Genomic DNA, 22,358 nt, shown 5'->3' on the forward strand with positions numbered 1-22,358 from the left:
CTGAACTTTTGTTTTACTCAGATTTTAAGCATATTTGATTTTGATAAATCACACTATTTTAAAAGGTCACTCGTGATACACTTTGTATTGTCAGGTTCTACTGGCCGGTGTTCACATGCCAACTGTTAACACAAGGCAATTAGAGACGTCCACTCAGACACAAAACCACAACAGAAAAGATCACTGGACATGCCTTTATGGTTTATTCATGTTCCCAATAACAACTTATAACAATCTCTTATGAATTTGTCTGCAGCTCTTGTCAGGAAATCCATTTTTAAAAGAGAATACAAAAGCAGATAAAGCTGGACACAAAAAAAGAAGATAAAAGCCCATAAATACTCTCACTGAAAGACTAAGAAATAAATATCATTAGACACTGAAAGCTTGTAGGCTCAGTTTATGAGATGCAAACGACTGCCTTCTCATTCACCACATGAGAAAGCTCAGGTGGCTCAAACCCTTCTTAAAGTCTCAGTGCATCGAAGCAACAAACTCCTGGTGTAACACTCCGCAAACATCCTCTTCTCTCCATCTGATATGAAACACGGAAATGGAGAGTCAGCAGAAACGCAAGCACTGTCAGAGCAGCACTGGGATGCACGCTCATAACTCAGCAGTAATATGGTACTAATCCTGCTGCCACACGTTTTTTTTGTTGTTTTTTTTAACATTGCAAAACACTGTCTCACTGCGTCCTTTCTTGGGAAAGTCAGTCGGTCTTGTGGGCAGTGTCCTCTGTGCTAATGCCATGCCCTTGGTTGCCACTCGGGGGCGCTGAGGAGTAGGTGGGCACGCTGTATTTGGTAAGCACAGACTTAAACTGCTCCAGCGTGGCATCGGTGCGAACCCCCGTGGGGTCGAAGTGTGTCCGGCTCACTCTGAATCCGGCTTCAGTCAGATACTGCAGAAACTTATTCAACCTGAAACAGCAGGAACAGAGTGAATATTCAACATTTCTTATTACAGTATTGCTTTTACCAATCAGAAGCCAAATGCAGGATTTCTGAAGGCAGTAATTAGCTGGATCAGGTAGGGGGGCGGGGGGGAATCAGGGTTGGATCCAAAGTCTGTAGTAAGGTAGCTCTCCAGGAGCAGGGTTTGAGGCCACTGGTATAAACTAAGGCTCTATGTCTGGCTATGTGTGAGCGATATTTGTATATATAATCCAAAATGAAAAACTCCTTATTGGTCATTAGGCCCATTCTTGGGGTTTCTATGTAAAGCACTGCACAGTAAGCAATATCTGCATGTAAATCATTAGATCACAGTGAGGAATTAAAGGGGTCAGAGGACTCACTTGGGCATGTTCATGCCACGGATGCTGTGGCGATGAATGCTGTAGTAGAAGGCGGGATGCTCCAGCGAAGCATCCGATTTGAGCTTTTTCACTACATTACCAGGCTCTTCTCCAGTCTTCCTCTTTCCTGAGTGGTAAGAAAGACAGTTCTATAAAATCCACAGTTCAAAGTTGTAGGTGTTAGACAGCTAGATATGTAACAAGTGCTTAGGTATTTGGTGGTCCTGCTCTTTTACTAAGTGTGTTCAGACCTGGGATAACTGAAGAAACAGCTTGCCACGGAAATGTATTGATATATATTATGTATTGAAGTTTCAACAGGTTGTCCTGTCACACTGAATACTGAAAATATTTATAAAATTGCTCTGATGCATCAGCCTGTACCTTACTACAGGTACTCCTACTGCACATACAGTATACTCAAGTATGGAATACGTGACTAAGCCTGTTGGGAAATTTAATTAGCTGCATCAACTGTAGATGCACTTCGCTGTAGTACACACTTATTTTGCCAACCTACAGTTTCTTTGACACACACATGGTGATACTGATTGCTATACAGTGATGTGATTATTACCATAATGCACTGATGCACGTAAAGCGACATTATGGAGCATTTTTACCTTAGAATAGTAGCTTCAAAAGCTTGTTGATGCTCCACTAACTTAGAAACGACTCTTCTCCAGGTTACATCACTACCACTCCAGACTCTGCATCCCACTATCTGCAATATGATTTAATGACTGCCCACTTATCCGGCCTGACCGGTTAGAAGATTGAACACTGGGGTCCCCTGTACCTACGTCAGACCAGCTACAACCCACCAGACTGACCACCAGGCTCCCCTGCCTCCTATGTCAGACTAGCTGCCCACCTTCCTGCTACTGCTATCTGCTTAATAACTATGTTAAAATCAGGGACTCTTAATTATCTGCCACTACTAATATTACCACCCTTACCCATCATTACTCTCATTCCTCTTACATTGCTACTATGATTATATGAGTTATAATATTCTGATTATTTCAGCACACCTGAGCAGTAGAGAAGTGCCATGTGGTAGTATGGTACAGTGATCAATAATCCATGAATAGTTCTGATCAGAGGAGGATAGATGGGTCTCCCATGTGAGTCTTGGTTCATTTCAAGGTTTTCTTTGGCTGCTCACTGAGGGTCTTGGGTTTTTATGTTGTTGATCTCTTGTTTTCTTACTGATTACTGATTCTGTAAAGCTGCTTTGTGACAAGGCCAATAAAAAGCGCTACACAAATACATTTGACCTGACAGGGCAGGATAACGCTTGTGCGAATGTGTAGCCCTGCATAAATGCTGTAATATTTCTGTAAGCAGCCTGCAGGTGGTTTAGGCTGCGCAATGGAAAAGGTGATTCCATAGTCTCTGAATAACAGTCAAACCTGCTTGACCGTTCTACTACCTGATTGGTCAGCAGTATCGGCTTCCTCCACCTTCTGTAAAGTTTTGATAACGACACCACATTCCACTGCCAAGAGACAAAACAAGTGCACTGTTTAGCAAATTCAACAGCAACCCAAACCCAAAGCAGAACAATTTGACAATAAATATGGGATAGCCTTATTCATTTCAGTGAAAGATCACAGAGCTGAACACCTGAAACAAAACCATTACTTATTTGGGGAACAAAGAAGGACTGAAAAATGGAAATGTATTTTAGTGAATGTAACAGACTGGATATATTAATTACTAATATACAGTGAAATACACATGTATTAAAAACAATTACTGACAGGGACCATCATAAGTTGATCAGATATTATGTAGGTGGTAAACCAATTTGCACTGGTTTACGGGTTCAGACATGGTGGCATTTTTGCTTTTATATTTATTATTTATTTATGTAATTTTTTTTTTTTCACAACACTGTTGGTTTCCAGCCAAGAGCAGTTCTGTTGTAAGAAAATGAGTTCCTGGAGGGCAGGCATCGGTGATCTCCCTAATTCAGTAAACCAAATATACAGTTGTACACACTGAATTGATGGTCATCTAGAGCAGTGGTTCCCTACCCTGCTCATTTTAGGGGTACCTGCTCAGGAAGACACTACCTTCAACTCAGTAGGGGCTTGTCAATTAAATGATCAGTAGGATCAGGTGTGTTAGAGGCAGAGTAAACATGACCTGATACCCGATAAAGTAAGGTCCTACAGCTGAGGCTATTCACATTCATACCTTGATTGGCTAGAACCGAATGGCCAGTGACAGAGAAGGACTTGAGCGTGGTGCAGTCGGCCTCACAGATTAGAGTCTTCACTAGAGGCTGGATATCCTCCATGCTGTGCTGCACCGCTGCCACCAGCATGCGCCTCAGGAAGCCAGTGTTGTACAGAGAGCCTGACCTGAGAGATAACAGAGACGTAAAACCAGTGCTCTCCAACTAGTAATGGACACTAGCTGGAGATGAAACAGCATCTAACCATAGCGGCCCGAGCTCCACAGCAGTCTTCCCTGGCATGCTGCCATGGCACTGACAAGGCAGCTGCCTGTACAGATTCTCTGGAAATCACACAAAAGCATAGGTCAGCTAATAAAAAAATAATAGGCAAAACTAGGATTTTCTTGTTTGTTGTAGCATTAGACTTACCCTCCACCATGCTGCCGGGCTTCAGGAATACCCTCTCCTCACACCACTGGCAGTGCAGAAGCTGCCGCAGTTTCTTGGCCGATTCGTCAGCCTGCGTAGGGCCTCGGAGCACCCGCACCACCACCAGCACAAAGTGCTCCAGAGCCACGGCCAACAGCACCTCGATACCTTTATTACAGCGCGCTGCAGCCCTGAACACACGTTTCAAATGTAAAATTCTCTTTTTACAGCAGTAATCCATTAATAGTAGTCCACAATGACTAAGCCATTCCTATGGTATGGCACAAATATGGGCTGTGCACACTTAATATTGTTGAGAGTGCTTCCCTTCACTTGTTGTTGTGTTCCAAGTTATTTATATTTATTGAGGGAGGTAGGGGGCACTATTTGTGGTCTGATAGAGGTTAAGTAAGTTTGTCTTACCTAGCTATGGAGGCCACCACCATGCGTGCAGCCAGTTCTCTATAGTACTCTGTCCTCACAATCTGGCAGCCGTAATGGCGGAGCGTCACATTCAACGACTTGGAGTAGAGTGAGCCAGTGTCCGTCGAGGTCACAGAAACGATCCCCAAGTTGCGCACGTTTCGGAACGCAGCGTCCAGGTAATTCACAGCTGTCCCAAATGGGTCTAGATGTCTAAGGTTATAAAATAAAATAAAATAAAAAAGTCATGAGATTAATTTGGGTTTGAGAATAATAACATACATACACATGTACCTAATGGTTAAACTGACTTTAAATCCAATAAATACAGTCTTTTGTCTAAGCACTGAACATGTACTTTTTGAACAATGCATATTTCTATAATGTAGGAAAAATGACCATTAACCCAAAGCAGCAGACGGCTCCATTTATAGCACCATTATAAAGAGTTACAGTTTAAAAAGGAATGGAACTGCTTAGACCTACCTGCTTAAGTTAAGCATGATATTATAAATGGAACAAATGATGCCGGTCATGTCATGTCAGCTTAAGGGTTAGCTTAACTACCCAAGCAATGCTCCTAAAAACATTAATTAATACCTATACATGTGTATATATATTCAGATAAAGTGTCACCAAAACGATCCGGTCCTGTTCTATTTTCTATGTGGCTGGCTGATTTTCTTACATGTAGTCAAAGGCTCTCAGGTGCATGATGACGTTGGCATCCATCTTGGACACCTCCACAGTGGCAATAGGAGTGTCGCTGTCTCCTGCCCCCTCCAGTTGCCGTGGCGTGCGCCCCCCTTCTGCACGGATGTGGTTCAGGTGGCAGTTTTCCTTGATCATCTTCACACAGGCTTCATTGATGTCGTTTATGGTCACTTTAACAGCGTTGCGGAGGTGTTTGGCCCACTGAAGGCCCATTATACCTGGAAGGAAGGAGAAAAGGAAGAAGCTGAGAAGCATCCATAAAAGATCAGAAATGGAAGCACTTATAAATAATAACTGCCGTAACTACTCAAGACTCAGAAATTAGAGTAATGAATGACTAATTCATGAAGGCATAGGACACCATGTATCTAAGGGTACATCTTACTGGCCAGCTCTTCTACAATAATCAGATCTATTGAGAACAAGACCCACCTGTGGCTCCAAATGCATCAAGACATTCCAGGGGACTCCTTTCCTCAGCAAGAACCGCAAGAGAGCAAAACACCAGCTGCCTGGAAGACAAAACAGATGAAAAGCCTCAGGATACATGGACGACTAGGGTATTTTTGTTTATTACACTGTTGTTCATTATACTCCACCAATAACCATTAGTTAGTCTTATTCTGCATAGGGACCTCTACATCCTCTGACCTGTTGGTCTTCATCTTTCGGTTGAAGTAGGTATCTGTCTTTTGGGGTGTGTTGTGGTTGGGCATTAGCTGCACATTGGTGCCTAATTCTTTCATGATTTCATAGGCCTGTCCACCTGGCACTGAGGGAAAACACAGACAGGGGAGAGCAAAAGAGAGACAATGAGACAAAATGTACAATAGTGGTACCCAATTCTAGTCCAGGAATGTCTAGCTCCCCTCCTAGTTGATCCACTTGATCCAAATCATGTCCAATATCTAGGTTTCCCTGATGCTACCAAGCTGACTGTCACACTAACTGCAACTACTAGCTCGCTAACGTTCAGTGTTGGCCAGAATCGCACTGAGTGATGGAAGGGACAGAAAAAGACATCATTCCCACTTGGGCCAGTTATACTCCCTTACACTGCCTGTCACAGAGGGTGGGCATTATTTTGGCACAAGAAAACATTGATTCATTAAAGCACACAGAAAAGTCCTCACAGTTTGGAAACACATGGAAAAGCTCCTTACCTGTTTCCTCAAACGATACATCTGAGGTGCCTGAATAGCTGGCCTCAGTCTCGCCCTTGTTGACATGCCGTTTGAGATGACTGATCATGTCTGTCTTTCTCGCAATGGTGACCGAACACACTACACAGTGGTAGTGGGCAACTAGACGGGCTTGACTCTGGAGAACATACACACACACACATTAGAGGAGACAAAAGACTAGATGACAATCACTGACTGGGACATCAAAAATCATTGACTCAGGCTGTAACATAAAAGACAGTGCTCTACAAGTAATGAATTGTATGTAGAGACCCATTCAACTTTTCTTAGTCTAGTCTGCCCCCTTATGGCCAGCACTGCCTTAAATGCATACGCTTGATTTAACTAACTGAAGGCTCTCAGGAAGAGGCTCACCTGGTCTGAACCTAGACTGGACTTCATCTGTCTGCAGGGCAAATGACAAATGCACATCCTCTGACCTGTGAGACCCAAAACAAGCAACCGTTAGCCGTCCACATTCAAAGGTGCAGTGCTGTGTTGATGCTTGTGCACGGATAACTACCTTCAAATTCCACATAGACTTTCCAGTGTAGGTTCTGGAGGTGACGTCTCAGTTTGTGACTGTAGCAGGCCTTAAATTTCTCCTCTGGGCACAATGGACAGGACTTCCTACCAGCTGTAAGTTTACACAAGTTACAATAAGAGATGTAATTGGCATCTTATATTGGTATCGGGAGATAACTGCTTAGAAAAAAAAAAAAAGTATGATATTTCTGATATTTCAAATGAATGTAGTCAGTCAATCTAATACATTTGTGATAATATTTAAACACAATGCAAAGGTAAAAAAAGACAAAAATGCAGATATAAGGTTTTTACAGGACATCAATGATGCACTTAGACTGGTTAGGTGCTCTAAATATTCTATGTTTGATGCAGGTTTACATTTTATGAATGCTTATGCCTCAACATTGCTAGATATGTTTATGAACAATATGCATTGATCTTCCTCACCTCCATTTAAGTCCACTAGCATCTCCAGGCCCTCCAGTGTAGTCTGGATAGACACATGCCTCTCTGAAACAAAAAGACAGAGGTCATTTCAACTAGGTCATTAAGTAACATCACTCATCACTGACTGTTTAAGTGGCTGCCTTGAGAAACCAAATAGTGAAGTAAGCTCGTGTAACACATTACCAGAGGTTGTGGAAGCAGGGGTCTGCAAATGACCGTCCTCACTTTTCACAACTTCAGTGGAAGTGGCTTCATGAACAGGAAGCGGCTTGCCCTCTTCTTCGGATGTTGCTTGCATCTTCAGTGGGTCTTCGACAGCTATGCACGAAACCGACCAACAAGCATTTTACTCAGATGAAATGTTTTCGCATTCAAAGATTTTTATTTTCAGGAGAATATGTATGCTGATGTTAAAAATGCCCTCTAATATATTGAACCCTTATTGTTAAGAGTTTATATTATTAAAAAAAAAAAAGAACATGGTTCTTAAAAGAAGGCTTTTTGGTTTTATACAGAGCAAAAAGTCTTCCATTATTATTATTTTATCCTTCAACAGGACGTCTAATCGTTAGAATAATAAAGAACTGCTATACCGTACATTTGATCACTTGGTTAACATTATTGCGCCCCCCTACGTCACATAAGCAAATTTGCACCGCTGCAAGTGTACGGCCCTATTGCGGAGCTCCGCGATTAGACCACTACAACAGAGCCCAATCGAACCGCTCTGTTCACTGTCCTGCATGAGTTCAACTCATCTGTGAGCATTTTCCCACCGTGAAAAAGAAGCTAATATACATATTCTCGAACATTAGAGCTTTAGACACAAATATAGTTTCAGCATTTGCGTTATTTACATCTAGGTCCTATGGTGGAGCTCCGTGAGGAGGCCCATATTTACTTCTACAGTTTAAAAGTCGTGATAGAAGCGCATTTAGTGCAGCAACGCGGCTCTGACTTCACTAATGTAATTTAAGAAAAACGAAAACCGCTGTTATAGCTGCGTTCTTGTGGTAATAAGGGGATTATCTTGCCTTTAATATTGGCGTCCTCCTGGTGAAGCTGCTCAGTGTTCCCTTCCTTTCGCTCCGCCATTTTAAGTTAGTTACGTAGAGTCCGCGAAGAACGCTACGCACGCGGCGTGCAGGGACCAATAGGGGCGGAGTGTGGCTGTGACGAAATGGGAGGGGCGTGGTCATCACGCAGCTTGTTCAATATGGCGACACGCGGGTATGTTTGGAGGCGAGAGTGACATTCGGTAAAATGACTGAAGAAACACGGTAGAAAGTGTGAGTCTGACCGCGGGGCTCAAGCACACCCTTGGTGTAACTGGACACAACGCCGCGGTCAGTGTCAGTGTCCACAACCTGCCAAGCTCTCAGCCACTTTCTGCAAGACAGTAGCACTAGCTAGCGGACTGTTAGGTGGCAGCGGACGGTACGAAGTGGACCTCTGATCTTTACCATTAACTAATCGGTTATATAGGTATGTGAAAATATATAAATAAATATATAAATAAGGTTATTTGTTGTAAAAATAGTGGTGTTAATCTAATTATACGCACTTTACTGATAGTATCCAGACTATAAATACATACAAAACTGGTGCAAAGGGTGATTACAGGTTAAAAAAATTGTTGTTTTTTTGTAATAATAATGTTATTGTAACATATAGTTAAGGACTAATACGTGTTCACTAAAATAACAGCTACATGTTGCCGTAAGGTTATATAAATGCAAGTCTACCTAGATTTCTTATTAGATATTAAAGCTGCAGTCTGAAAGTTTTGGGAATTTGGAGACCTCTCTGGTGAGAGTGTGTAATTGCATCAAATCAGGTTTATTGTCACATCACATTACACAGGTGTAAAGGTGAGCGAAAAACTTGGGTGCATCGTCCCTTGCAGTAGGACAAAAAAAAGAACATATTTACAAAATAGAAATACTGAATATTTACATATTAACTTATACTATACATATACACACTCTATACATACTCTCTGTTTGCAATATTGCACTGGGTTAAAGCAGTTTAAATGTACAGGTTTCATAGAATCTAAATGTTTATTTGCAAAAGGCTCTGGATGGGTGTGAATCAAGCATCATCAAGCATGCAGAAGAGTACTCTTAAAATGTGCATTGGGGCGCAGCCTCATTTCAAAGCGGATGAATCTAGACATTGCAAGTGGGTGAATGAGAAAATGAAGACTATGTTTGCAGGTGTGATAGAAATCCCATTAAGACCTACCAGACCACTGTTTTTACAATGAATATATTAGAGGTCGAAGGCATGGTCGTGCAGCAAACTGATGCCATTTATTACAATATCTTTGTCCCTGTCCACTACTGCTTTCAGTTGTAATGAAAACATCTTGAGGACTGCTGCTTTAAATAGAATTTGTATAATAAACTATAAGATGCATATAAATTAAATAAATGATAACTGTACATTTTCACACAGTGTTTTATGTCTGGGTAGCATTTACAGTACTATATTTTTATTTATTTGGTTGGTTTTTTTTGTCATTTAAAAGTAAAACAAAAATGGCACAAAAAAATCAAACAAGCTTTTTCAGAACATTTTGGTAACGCTTTACTGAAGGCCAGCATTCCTTACACAAGCCATGTATAACAATTGATGGAAACATTTCTTAAGGCTTTTTCTAACAAGCATCAGTTGTTATAACACTTTGAAGGTGAAATGGCATCAGAATTGACAAACGCAACCTTAATGACAGCTGAAGCTTTTTCATTTCATAAAAAATATATATATTCTAAAAGTGACCCCTTTTAGATGCCTGACTTTACAAATTCAACTTTTGTACCTCAGTATGAGCTGTACAAGTTGGCACTGGACAAGTTTAGATGAATGTCATAGTAATAGTAAAGTTCCTTTTCTTGTGTTATAGGGGACGATGTCCAGATTGGGCGTGGTGTTCGGGGGCTCCCGTGGCATTGGGCGCGCAGTTGCCCAGCTGTTGGCGCAAAGAGGGCACAGGGTAGTGGTGATGTCCAGAAACCTGGAAGCAGCGCAGGTCATAGCAAACTCACTTCCTGGAGGTGAATCACTGTGAAGCATTTTCAGTTTTCTGCAAAGGTTAATTTACCTCAGCTAAGTTGCTGACTGAGCTTAAAATGATTACAGGTGCCTTTATATCCCCTAATAGTAAGAATAAAATGTTAAATTAAAATGTGTCTGTTAAATTAAAGGAGAACATGTTGGCCTCAACTGTGACGTTTCTAACGAACAAGATGTCCAGAGAGCGTTTGAAACTATCACTAAGACATGTGGGCCTGTTGGATACCTAGTTAATTCAGCTGGCATCAACAGGTGAGGAAGCTTGTGTGAGAGTATGTTGCTTTTGGTCATGAGAAGGCAGATTGAAGATGCTTGATGAAGCTTCAGGAGCATTAATCATATTTTGTGAGACCTGCTCTGTCATAGGAGTCATCACACTAATCTGTGTTTCAGAGATGCACTCCTAATGAGGAGTAAACCAGAGGACATGGTTTCTGTTCTTCACACCAACCTGCTTGGCTCCATGCTTACCTGTAGGGCGGCTCTGCGGAGCATGCTGAGCAAAGGAGGTGCTATTGTTAACATAGGTAAGCTGTTACCTGACTTGGGTCTCATTTGACATACTGGCATGCATAATCCCATTAAAATGGCAATAGTGTGAAAATGCTCCCTTTGGCGGACGTTGTTTTTCTCACAATTTGGTATTGTCATTTAACCAACCCATATGTAGCTTCCCCTATACATGCAGAGGAAAGTGTCGGGGCGTCGGGGGGGACAAATGCCTGTGCCGGCCAACATCATTAAGAGTGATGAGACGGGAGAGGGTCATCTACCCGCCAATTGGCAAGGCCAGTTGTGCACTCCCGGACTCTGGCCACTGATGGCAAAGCGGCATGGCTCTGGATTCACACGTCTGACTCCCGGCCATAGTGGTGTAGTGCATTAGGCCTAATGGACACAAGCACGAGTAGTTCAGTACAGGTCCGACCTAAAACATCTGTAAAAACATCTGCATCCAAATAAACATTGTTAGCCTAAAGAGGCAAATGTATGTTTCAGCACAAGGTAGAACAGCAGATACGGGCGTGAAAAATTTATGTTAAGTTTATGGGCTTTATTTATGAGGACCCTTCTGTTGGACACTGTTACACCTTGCTGTGTGGAGGCTGTGCATTAGCCTGGCTAGCTCTCACTACATACTTCAAAATGGTATACTGATGCTGTATTACACCCACCATAAGGAAAATGAGAACAATGTTGGTATGAGTACTGTTACATAAACGCTACAAAAACAGATTTTTGAGAAATATCTGTCCAAAAATGGGAGGAAAAAATCATGTGAGGTGTCTAAATAGCTAAAGTTCTGCGTGAGCCTGTTAAACTACATAAATAGTCTGTTACATTTGTCTCCATGTTAGTTTCAGCCACACACTTCTTTATGTTAACAATCCCAACAAAAAGGCTTTGGATTGGATTAGTTTATCATGGAGCTCATGTATTCAATTATTAGTCTCTCTTCAGGAATAAAGTCGCCACATGATATCTGTGAGTTTTAGTGGCTTACATTTTAATCCCAGATGTTCTGGCAACACACATGGTCACATGGCCATCAGCATCATAGCAGCCTTCCTTACTTTTCTCATTGCTGATTTGAATGTAATATGCTGTATTGCTAACTCTATGTTCAAGGCCAAACACAAGGATAAACGTGGCATTGCTTGGCATAAAAAAAAACAAGATCAGGTCAAGGAGGAGTCATACAGGCACACAGACATACACTTATATAAGCATGTGCCCTAGCTATCCATAGATTGCTTAGCTGAACACTGCTTTGGAGCACCTTGGCGGAGGACATAGGCCAGTGGGGCACAGTGGTTGTCCAGGGCGGGCTCAGCCCCTTAATGTCATACAGTAGCACCCGTAGGTGAGGAAGTTACCACTGGGACCACATATAAATTTAGTCTTGTGTGAAATGGGCATGTGGAAGTAGAACCCCTAGTGGTGGTCAGGTAATCTGATGTAGAAACTACCGCTTATTGTCACCCATTTTAGCATAACTGGCAGACTGACTGCAGACTGTGGAGCTTATACAGTTATATAGGTGCAGACAGTGCCGATGTCAGGTCATGCTGTTTTAGGTCTAGATTTAACGTTTTTATGATGTCAGAAAGTTAATGCGAAAAAGCATCTGTTACTAATACTACACACACTGTAATAAATGAGGTACGCTATGTAGTTTCTGCATTCACCAGCTGATCAGCTAGGCATTTCTTTCCCTTCAATAATCTAGAGGTATTTTTCTCTTTAGGCCAGGTGAATGTAGATGAATAGATTAAGAGTCATTATTGGGTTACTCTAATGATCTAAAAGCAACATCCAGCTCTGAAACACAGTACTTTTGTCTGTATTGATCTGATAACCACCAGATGGCGGCAGAGCGCCATTAGTGATTACTGCTCAGCTCTGCTTAGTCCACAAAGTTGGGATTAATTGTTAGTGAACATTATGAGTAATTCAGTTAAGATGTTCATTACTCTACTGAGTGTTTTGTTGGACTCACATTAGGAGTCTGTTCTGTAGACCTGATGCATGTCTTACAGCAGTATTTGTCAAATAGTGCCTAGACTGCATGTAAACAGGGCCACTTCCTGTGCATTCGTGTTGATGTAACGTCATGTAAATGTTGAGTGGACATTGATGATATGTTTCCTTAGGCTCGGTGGTGGGTGTGAAGGGAAACACTGGTCAGTGTGTGTACAGCGCCAGCAAAGCTGGTCTGGAAGGCTTTACACGCTCACTTGCCAGAGAGGTCGCCTCCAAAAGCATTCGAGTCAACTTAGTGGCTCCAGGTATTGTCCTCTCTTCTCTCCTCTTCTCTCCTCTCTTCTCTCCTCTTCTCTCCTCTCCTCTCTTCTCTCCTCTCTTCTCTCCTCTTCTCTCCTCTCTTCTCTCCTCTTCTCTCCTCTCCTCTCTTCTCTCCTCTCTTCTCTCCTCTTCTCTCCTCTCTTCTCTCCTCTTCTCTCCTCCTCTCTTCTCTCCTCTCTTCTCTCCTCTTCTCTCCTCTCCTCTCTTCTCTCCTCTCTTCTCTCCTCTTCTCTCCTCTCTTCTCTCCTCTTCTCTCCTCTCTTCTCTCCTCTCTTCTCTCCTCTTCTCTCCTCTCTTCTCTCCTCTTCTCTCCTCCTCTCTTCTCTCCTCTCTTCTCTCCTCTTCTCTCCTCTCTTCTCTCCTCTCCTCTCCTCTCCTCTCTTCTCTCCTCTCTCCTCTCCCCTCTCCTCTTCTCTCCTCTTCTCTCCTCTCTCCTCTCCTCTCTTCTCCTCTCCTCTCCTCTCCTCTCCTCTCCTCTCCTCTCCACTCCTCTTCTCTCCTCTCCTCTCCTCTCCTCTCTCCTCTCCTCTCCTCTCCTCTCCTCTCCTCTCTCCTCTCCCCTCTCCTCTCTCCTCTCCTCTCCTCTTCTCTCCACTCCTCTTCTCTCCTCTCCTCTCTCCTCTTCTCTCTTATCTCTTCTCTCCTCTCTCCTCTTCTCTCCTCTCTTCTCTTCTCTCCTCTCTCCTCTTCTCTCCTCTTCTCTTTTCTCCTCTCCTCTCTTCTCTTCTCTCCTCTCCTCTCTCCTCTTCTCTTATCTCTCCTCTCCTCTCTCCTCTCCTCTCCTCTTTTCTCTTCTCTTCTCTTCTCTCCTCTCCTCTCTCCTCTCCTCTCTCCTCTTCTCTCCTCTGCTTTTCTCTCTTCTCTCCTCTCTTCTCTCCTATCTTCTCTCTCCTCTCCTCTCTTCTCTCTCCTCTTCTCTTCTTTTCTCTCCTCTCTTCTCTCCTCTCCTCTTCTCTTCTCTCCTCTTCTCTCCTCTCTTCTCTCCTCTCCTCTCCTCTCCTCTCTCCTCTTCTCTCTTCTCTTATCTCTTCTCTCCTCTCTTCTCTTCTCTCCTCTCTTCTCTCCTCTCTCCTCTTCTCTCTTCTCTTATCTCTTCTCTCCTCTCTTCTCTCCTCTCCTCTCCTCTCTCCTCTCCTCTCCTCTCCTCTCCTCTCTTCTCTTCTCTCTTCTCTCTTCTCCTCTCTTCTCTCCTCTCCTCTCTCCTCTTCTCTCCTCTCTTCTCTCCTCTCCTCTCTTCTCTTCTCTCCTCTCCTCTCCTCTCCTCTCTCCTCTTCTCTCTTCTCTTATCTTTTCTCTCCTTTTCTCTTTTCCTCTCTCCTCTCCTCTCCTCTCTCCTCTTCTTTTCTCTCCTCTCTTCTCTCCTCTCTCCTCTCCTCTCCTCTCTCCTTTCTTCTCTCCTCTCTCCTTTCTTCTCTTCTCTTCTCTTCTCTTCTCTTCTCTTCTCTTCTCTTCTCTCCTCTCTTCTCTCCTCTCCTCTCCACTCTCCTTTCTTCTCTTCTCTTCTCTCTTCTCTTCTCGTTTCTCCTCTTCTCTCCTCTTGTACTTCTCTTTTTTTCTTCTCTTCTCTCCTCTCCTCTTCTCTTCTTTACTCCTCTCCTCTTCTCGTTTCTCCTCTTCTCTCCTTTCCTCTCCTCTTTTCTCCTCTCCTCTTCTCTTCTCTCCTCTTCTCTCCTCTCCTCGTCTCTCCTTTTCTTTTCTCTTCCTCTTCTCTCCTCTTCTTTTTCTTTTCTCTTCTTTTCTCTTTTCCTCATCTCTCCTCTTCTCTCCTCTTCTTTTTCTTTTCTCTTCTTTTCTCTTTTCCTCGTCTCTCCTCTTCTCTCCTCTCCTTTTCTTTTCTCTTCCTCGTCTCTCCTCTCCTTTTCTTTTCTCTTCTTTTCTCTTTTTCTCATCTCTCCTCTCCTTTTCTTTTCTCTTCTTTTCTCTTTTCCTTGTCTCTCCTCGTCTCTCCTCTCCTTTTCTTTTCTCTTCTTTTCTCTTTTCCTCGTCTCTCCTCTTCTCTCCTCTCCTTTTCTTTTCTCTTCCTCGTCTCTCCTCTCCTTTTCTTTTCTCTCCTTTTCTCTTTTCCTCGTCTCTCCTCTCCTTTTCTTTTCTCTTCCTCATCTCTCCTCTCCTTTTCTTTTCTCTTTTTTCTCTTTTCCTCGTCTCTCCTCTTCTCTCCTCTCCTTTTCTGTTCTCTTCCTCGTCTCTCCTCTCCTTTTCTTTTCTCTTTTTTTCTCTTTTCCTCGTCTCTCCTCTTCTCTCCTTTTCTTTTTTTCTTCTTTTCTCTTTTCCTCATCTCTCCTCTTCTCTCCTCTTCTCTCCTCTCCTTTTCTTTTCTCTTCTTTGATCTTTTCCTCATCTCTCCTCTCCTTTTCTTTTCTCTTCCTTTCTCTTTTCCTCGTCTCTCCTCTTCTCTCCTCTCCTTTTCTTTTCTCTTCCTCGTCTCTCCTCTCCTTTTCTTTTCTCTCCTTTTCTCTTTTCCTCGTCTCTCCTCTTCTCTCCTCTCCTTTTCTTTTCTCTTCCTCGTCTCTCCTCTCCTTTTCTTTTCTCTTCTTTTCTCTTTTCCTTGTCTCTCCTCTTCTCTCCTCTCCTTTTCTTTTCTCTTCCTCGTCTCTCCTCTCCTTTTCTTTTCTCTTCTTTTCTCTTTTCCTCGTCTCTCCTCTCCTTTTCTTTTCTCTTCCTCGTCTCTCCTTTTCTTTTCTCTTCCTCGTCTCTCCTCTCCTTTTCTTTTTCTCTTCTTTTCTCTTTTCCTCATCCCTCCTCTTCTCTCCTCTCCTTTTCTTTTCTCTCCTTTTCTCTTTTCCTCGTCTCTCCTCTTCTCTCCTCTCCTTTTCTTTTCTCTTCCTCGTCTCTCCTCTCCTTTTCTTTTCTCTTCTTTTCTCTTTTCCTCGTCTCTCCTCTTCTCTCCTCTTCTTTTCTTTTCTCTTCCTCGTCTCTCCTCTCCTTTTCTTTTTCTCTTCTTTTCTCTTTCCCTCATCTCTCCTCTTCTCTCCTCTCCTTTTCTTTTCTCTTCTTTTATCTTTTCCTCATCTCTCCTCTTCTCTCCTCTCCTTTTCTTTTCTCTTCTTTTCTCTTTTCCTCGTCTCTCCTCTTCTCTCCTCTCCTTTTCTTTTCTCTTCCTCGTCTCTCCTCTCCTTTTCTTTTCTCTTCTTTTCTCTTTTCCTTGTCTCTCCTCTTCTCTCCTCTCCTTTTCTTTTCTCTTCCTCGTCTCTCCTCTCCTTTTCTTTTCTCTTCTTTTCTCTTTTCCTCGTCTCTCCTCTCCTTTTCTTTTCTCTTTTTTTCTCTTTTCCTCGTCTCTCCTTTTCTTTTCTCCTCTCCTTTTCTTTTCTCTTCCTCGTCTCTCCTTTTCTTTTCTCTTCCTCGTCTCTCCTCTGCTTTTCTTTTCTCTTCTTTTCTCTTTTCCTCGTCTCTCCTCTTCTCTCCTTTTCTTTTCTCTTCTTTTCTCTTTTCCTCTTCTCTCCTCTCCTTTTCTTTTCTCTTCCTCGTCTCTCCTCTCTTTTTCTTTTCTCTTTTCCTCATCTCTCCTCTTCTCTCCTCTCCTTTTCTTTTCTCTTCTTTTCTCTTTTCCTCGTCTCTCCTCTTCTCTCCTCTCCTTTTCTTTTCTCTTCCTCGTCTCTCCTCTCCTTTTCTTTTCTCTCCTTTTCTCTTTTCCTCGTCTCTCCTCTTCTCTCCTCTCCTTTTCTTTTCTCTTCCTCGTCTCTCCTCTCCTTTTCTTTTCTCTTCTTTTCTCTTTTCCTCGTCTCTCCTCTTCTCTCCTCTCCTTTTTTCTCTTTTCTCTTATCCTCGTCTCTCCTCTTCTCTCCTCTCCTTTTCTTTTCTCTTCCTCGTCTCTCCTCTCCTTTTCTTTTCTCTTTTCCTCGTCTCTCCTTTTCTTTTCTCTTCTTTTCTCTTTTCCTCGTCTCTCCTCTTCTCTCCTTTTCTTTTCTCTTCTTTTCTCTTTTCCTCATCTCTTCTCTTCTCTCCTCTCCTTTTCTTTTCTCTTCTTTTCTCTTTTCCTCATCTCTCCTCTTCTCTCCTCTCTTTTTCTTTTCTCTTTTCCTCGTCTCTCCCTATTTTCTCCTGCTCTTTTCTCTTCTCTTCCTCTACTTTCTTCCTTTCTCCGCTCTTCTCTTCCATTCCCTTCTCCCATAACACTCATCTGCATACTCCAGCAGTGCATTTTGATATAAACATTATTCTAATTTGGTTATATTGTTTACGTACTTTTAGGAACACTGAGCAGAAAATAAATTTTTCTGGTTCTAATTTTACTTTTGGAACAATGTCTGATGAAATGAGTAAGAAAACATGGGTTATGCATTTGTTGAGATACTTGAGATAGTTGGGGTATATTTGAGCAGTACAGCCTGCAATATGCACTATACTGCTGATGTCTCCTGAGAAAACAATATCTGTTACCTCATCTTAACCCTAATAACGATGAATGTGAAAGCCACAGTCTGTAAGTTTGAGCCTCCGTGATAAATATGCCACAATTAGCCAGAGTTTAGAAAAAGTTCCCAATTTATCATCTTGTAGTTGCATTAGAATTACAGATGCAAGAGATATGTTAAAAACAAAGTACAGCCCTTTGAATAATGTGTTTTTTTTTCTTATCAGTGCATAATACAAAGCACATCTGGTCTTTAGCAGGTCTTATAATGAGGTAAATACAACCTCAGATGTACAACAACATACAGCAGATTCCACTGTGTCATTTATTTAAGAAAACGTAAAAAAACATGTGTGAAAAAACAAGTACACCTCATTTGTCAACAGCTTATAGAAACACCTTTAGCAGCAATAGCTTGAAGTGATGGTTTTCTGGAGGACTTCTGACCCACTTTTCTTTAAATTGTTGCTTCACTTTGTTGAGGTTTGTGGGCATTTGTTTATGCATAGCTCTTTTCAGGTCCCACCACAGCATTTCATCTGTGTTGAGTTTTGGACTTTGACTAGGCCATTATAACACCTTGATTCTTTTCTTTTTCAGCCATTTTGATTTAGAATTGCTGATTTGCTTTGCAGCACCTGGCTGCTACTTACCCTCTTAATACTTCTGGAAGCAGTAAGGGTGTATTTAGTATTTTACACACTACTTCTGTATTTTGGCTAGTTTTTGCTAAATAAGGAATAACACAGTGGAAAATGTTGTGTGTTGTGTTGTATTTACCTAGTTTACCTAAGGACCAGATGTTTTAATTATGTCCTAATATGTAAAACCATAGAACTCGCTGTACATGCCATTTTCAGGGCATTTCACTACTAAGCCTGTATATCCCAGACACTAGAAGATGCAGACTTAAATCTGTTATTGTTTCTAACTGACATAGCCAGAAGTGTTCCTCATCTGCTACAGTACACAAATGTATTCATTGGCTGTGTTGGGAACATTCATAACTAGCTTTCTGTTGTTGTAGTTGAGCTCAGCTGAGGCATAATAAAAGTAATTCTGAGCACAATCAAGATTTAGAATGGGAGCAGATTATTAGCTCATTTCTTCCATGATAATATTTTATCTTTCTAAAACTGGTGAATTTATTGTGAGTTTGTGCGCTGTACAGTTTTCTGATGGGATTTCATGCAACCAGCAAATCTGGGATGTGCTGTGCCAGTACAGCAACCTAGGCACAATTCCCTGTTTTGAACGAGTCCTTGGTAAGCCACTGACACAAAAATGATCCCCGTAGACTCTCAATTATGTTTTAATTGTACTTCAGTATCAGTATCAAAAGTTCAGGGTGCCACATTGCTTTTAGCCATAACTTGCGCTAAATGAGCACATTCTTAATGGAGTATTTCCACAGCCAATACCAGCACACCGGACCACAACGACAATCTAGACACACCTCGGTACTACCAATATCCACTGTATGCAGATAAATATCAGCAGATTGCACACGCCTAAATAAAGCTATTATTTCCTGCAAATATTAAACAAACCTGAGAGCGTCTGACAGGAGGTCTGTGGTGAATTCTTAAGGATTGACCCAAGTTCTTTTGTATGTCTCTGTAGTAAATTTAAGCTTTGAGCCTCTGTCTTCTCTTTGTGACTCATTCAGGACTTATCCGCACAGACATGACGGCAGGCCTGAAAGAGGAGGAGGCGGGACGGAGGATTCCATTGGGCCGTTTTGGGAAGCCGGAAGAAGTAGCACAGGCCGTTCTGTTCCTCCTGGAGACACCTTATGTCACAGGGCAGGTTCTGCTGGTGGACGGTGGACTACAGCTGGTCATGTGATGCTGTGATTACAGATCTGGCTGTAAACTGCTATTGATGGGATTAGTGGTACATGTCGTTCCTTTAAGGAATAATGAAGAGGATTTTTGAAAGACCGCTGATGGAAGGGGAGGACAGGCCACATCCGTCTGGGGACTACTCCTTGGTGACTGTGGGAAAAGTACAAAATACTGACTCATTTTGCCTTTGGAAAGATGATGAAGAATTCAGTGGCTCGCTTTGCAGCCTCTTGTAAAGTATTGTTGTCTTGGTTATGCTAAACTGTAGACAAATGTTCAGTCAGCTAGATTCAATAGCCTGCATTCAATAATCATTTGACGTGACATTTCAGACCATATGCTAGGGTTGGTCTATGGGTAAATTACAGACTGACAGTGAGACAAGAGCCTGGACATTCTTTCTCATAAATTGTTCAGATGTAAATGCATAAATCTGAAAAGGAAAGGCTGTTGCATGAACTTAAAGCTGAACATAATTGATTTGCTCGAGTGGTGCTTTCTCAGCCCATTAATCACTACCAAGAGCACAGAGTTCTGAATGTTAATTACAGTTTATGCACTGCGGTCTGTACAGCCTGAAAATCCAAATCTGTAGTTATTGTTTTTTAAGTGATGTTGAGCTTGCTTGAATCAAATTTGAACACATTTCAGCAGTGTGGCACAACCTCACACATTTGCCCTTTTTTGCTTAACTGTTTTCAAATTATTTGATCAAAAACATTTATACTGTATTTGTAGAATCAAAATGAATATGGATTTGATTTGGAATATTGTAAACAACAAAGTAAAAAATAAGTGATTTTACTCCTAGAACTAATTACTAATATTTGAGAAGTAGTGAATGCAGCCTCTGTAGCTAATATTTTTCGCAAATCCTCCTGCACAATTACTTTTTCTTTCATAACATAAGTTTTGGTCACTCCACTGCGTTCTCCTCACTGGCTTCCTGTAGCTGCTGCCCGCATAAGGTTCAAAACCTTGACGCTGGCCTACAAAGCCAAGAAAGGACCAGACCCTCCATACTTGATGACAATGATCAAAAGCCAATCTGCACCAAGATCCCTTTGAATTTTTAATCTGTTTAAACTAGCTGAGGTAAATGTAAATGGTCACCTAACAAATCTGTAGCCAGTCTGCAGCCACTTATTTTATTGAGTAAAATTTTAATTTCCATGCTCCATAAATTCTCTGACTTTTCAAAGCTTTGAGGGGCTTGTGTAGCTTTTAACAGTCTGTAAACATGTTTTTTTAAGCAACTAAAAATGAAAGCAAGATGTTTGCAGACGAAGGCAATGAATAGTTTTTTCAGCTTGTGCTTTCTACAGTGCAGCGTTTTGAAGAAATGGCAGTTCAGGGGAACTGTGGAGGTCAAGATAAGCTCTGGATGACCAAGAAAACTCTCACACCTGAGAGAAATGCTGGTATGCTGGTAAGACAAACCAAAAACACCTATAGGACTGCCAAGAGCCAGCATGAATGTATAAAACAGAAACCTTACCTGCAATCCCATCACAATTTCTCAACGTTTCAAGTACACTACAGAACATCTAGTCAGGTTTTGGGATGATTGGGTAGGTGTCATGGACTGATGAATCAAAATCAAACTGGCCACAATCAGCAAAGATACATTTTAGGGGGAAAATGCTTTTAATGAAAAGAGCACCTTGCCAAATGTGAAGCATGGGGGTGGATCTGTCATGTTTTGGGGCTATGTTGCTGTCAGTGGCATTGGCAATATTTCAGGGGTAGAGGAAAGAATGGATTTGTGTCAAACCAAGGCTAAAAAGAGGATGGCTTCTACCACAGGATTATTATCCGAAATCATCCCTTAATATAAAATAATAACCCTACAGTGTGGAGAGTGTACTGTAGCCTGGCTGGCTGTTACTGTGAGTTATGTACATACCTCAGAATAGTGGTATATTACAGCTACCATGAAAAGATATCAAATATCCATATTTAAATCAGTGCTTTGTTCCCCTTAACCTACAGTACCATGACAACTGGTAAGCTTGGTAAAGTTCATGTGGTCAATGCTGGCCTGCGTTAGTTATCAGTTATCAGTTGAGAAACTCCTGTTTGACCTGACTGAGTTTCCAAATAGGCATCTTTTGTTTAACAGTCCTCGAGCGAAGTGGTAATGTGTTGAAGTGTATGTGTATTGGGTTCTGAGCAGTATGAAACAGTTTAATCGGTAAGCTATAAAGTCACAACATGTCTTCTTAATGTTCACATTGTTAAAAATAGGGCCTGAACTGGAACATATTTTTTTCTTGTGTAACAGGAACCCTGTGTTTTATCCTCCCATCTCATGAGAGACGCTCTGCTCACCCCTCATTACACACGCACACACATTTACACACATACAGCTGGCCTGGATTACAACGTTTATTTTTAGCCCAGCGAGTGATTTTGGGGGTCGGCTTACCACGGCAGGCTCATGGTGGCGAAGGATGAGGTTAGAGGTCGACTAGTGGAGCATCTGAGTGGCCGCATGATGTCATGTGTTATTCTAACCCACGCACTCGCATACCGGTTCCTATGCTCATTACACTAAGCCCATCCATTAGTAACTTTTCATCAACTTCAGGCATCCATACGTTTGGTCTAAAGGGCAGTTTTGCCTCAGCAACTGCCGCTACTCTTCGGAAGGCTTTACACTAGGTGTTGCTGGAGGCTTTGATCATGCTCATCTACAAGAGCATTAGTGAGGTCAGATACTGATGTTGGATGATTAGGTCTGGATCGCAAACACTAAAGGTGTTGGACCTCCATCACTCCAGAGAACACATTTTCACTACTCTACAGACCAATACTGAGGGGGCTTTATACCCCAACCCCCCCCAGGGGTGTTTTCACACCTGCACTTGTTAGGTTAAATTGGACCCTGGTTCATTTTCACCCTTGGTGTGATTCGTTTGGGCAAGTGTGAACACAGTAATCACACTAGAATGCAAACCAAAACAACCTCACCGAGACCCTTGAGAAGAGGTGGTCTTCAGTGGTTTGTTTGTGGTCAGAACATGATTTCACCTCAATCCCACCCAACGATCAAGTTTGAGCT

At 42.1% G+C, this 22,358-nt stretch overlaps 2 protein-coding genes across 5 annotated transcripts; one reads left to right on the plus strand and one right to left on the minus strand.

The window, feature by feature from the left end:
* Positions 1–188: 188 nt before the first annotated feature.
* On the minus strand, positions 189–8,335 carry trmt1l (tRNA methyltransferase 1-like). Its single transcript, XM_072696000.1, has 16 exons — positions 8,248–8,335; positions 7,397–7,531; positions 7,214–7,276; positions 6,762–6,875; positions 6,614–6,678; positions 6,218–6,374; positions 5,706–5,826; positions 5,487–5,566; positions 5,029–5,272; positions 4,341–4,553; positions 3,918–4,108; positions 3,751–3,829; positions 3,506–3,672; positions 2,736–2,801; positions 1,301–1,427; positions 189–923 (listed from the first exon to the last, which is right to left on the minus strand). Exons 1-16 carry the CDS (start codon positions 8,306–8,308, stop codon positions 713–715), a joined length of 2,094 nt encoding a protein of 697 aa, XP_072552101.1. The 5' UTR covers positions 8,309–8,335; the 3' UTR covers positions 189–712.
* A 76-nt stretch (positions 8,336–8,411) lies between these two features.
* Positions 8,412–20,545, plus strand: cbr4 (carbonyl reductase 4). Of its 4 annotated transcripts, none has more exons than XM_072696003.1 (6): positions 8,412–8,502; positions 10,122–10,272; positions 10,423–10,543; positions 10,685–10,818; positions 12,946–13,080; positions 19,117–20,545. In XM_072696003.1, the coding sequence occupies exons 2-6, from the start codon at positions 10,128–10,130 to the stop codon at positions 19,293–19,295; spliced, it is 714 nt and encodes a 237-aa protein (XP_072552104.1). In that variant the 5' UTR covers positions 8,412–8,502; positions 10,122–10,127; the 3' UTR covers positions 19,296–20,545. The 4 variants fall into 4 exon arrangements, with proteins under 4 accessions (XP_072552104.1, XP_072552105.1, XP_072552102.1 ...); XM_072696004.1 differs by having other exon boundaries at positions 8,412–8,443; XM_072696001.1 differs by having other exon boundaries at positions 8,429–8,698.
* Positions 20,546–22,358: the final 1,813 nt, after the last annotated feature.

Source organism: Salminus brasiliensis, chromosome 1 (assembly GCF_030463535.1).
Source record: "Salminus brasiliensis chromosome 1, fSalBra1.hap2, whole genome shotgun sequence".
In the NCBI taxonomy this organism is placed as follows: Eukaryota; Metazoa; Chordata; class Actinopteri; order Characiformes; family Bryconidae; genus Salminus; species Salminus brasiliensis.

Bases quoted from the DNA above. Each gene is read 5' to 3' on its own strand.
- trmt1l (XM_072696000.1), bottom strand. From the start codon at position 8,308: ATGGCGGAGCGAAAGGAAGGGAACACTGAGCAGCTTCACCAGGAGGAC. The intron at 2,802-3,505 runs GTATGAATGTGA...GTCTCTTGGCAG, and splicing joins TTCGGTTCTAGCCAATCAAG to TGGAATGTGGTGTCGTTATC. The intron at 924-1,300 runs GTGAGTCCTCTG...CTGCTGTTTCAG, and splicing joins CGTGGCATGAACATGCCCAA to GTTGAATAAGTTTCTGCAGT.
- cbr4 (XM_072696003.1), top strand. From the start codon at position 10,128: ATGTCCAGATTGGGCGTGGTGTTCGGGGGCTCCCGTGGCATTGGGCGC. The intron at 10,273-10,422 runs GTGAATCACTGT...GTTAAATTAAAG, and splicing joins AGCAAACTCACTTCCTGGAG to GAGAACATGTTGGCCTCAAC. The intron at 13,081-19,116 runs GTATTGTCCTCT...TGACTCATTCAG, and splicing joins AGTCAACTTAGTGGCTCCAG to GACTTATCCGCACAGACATG.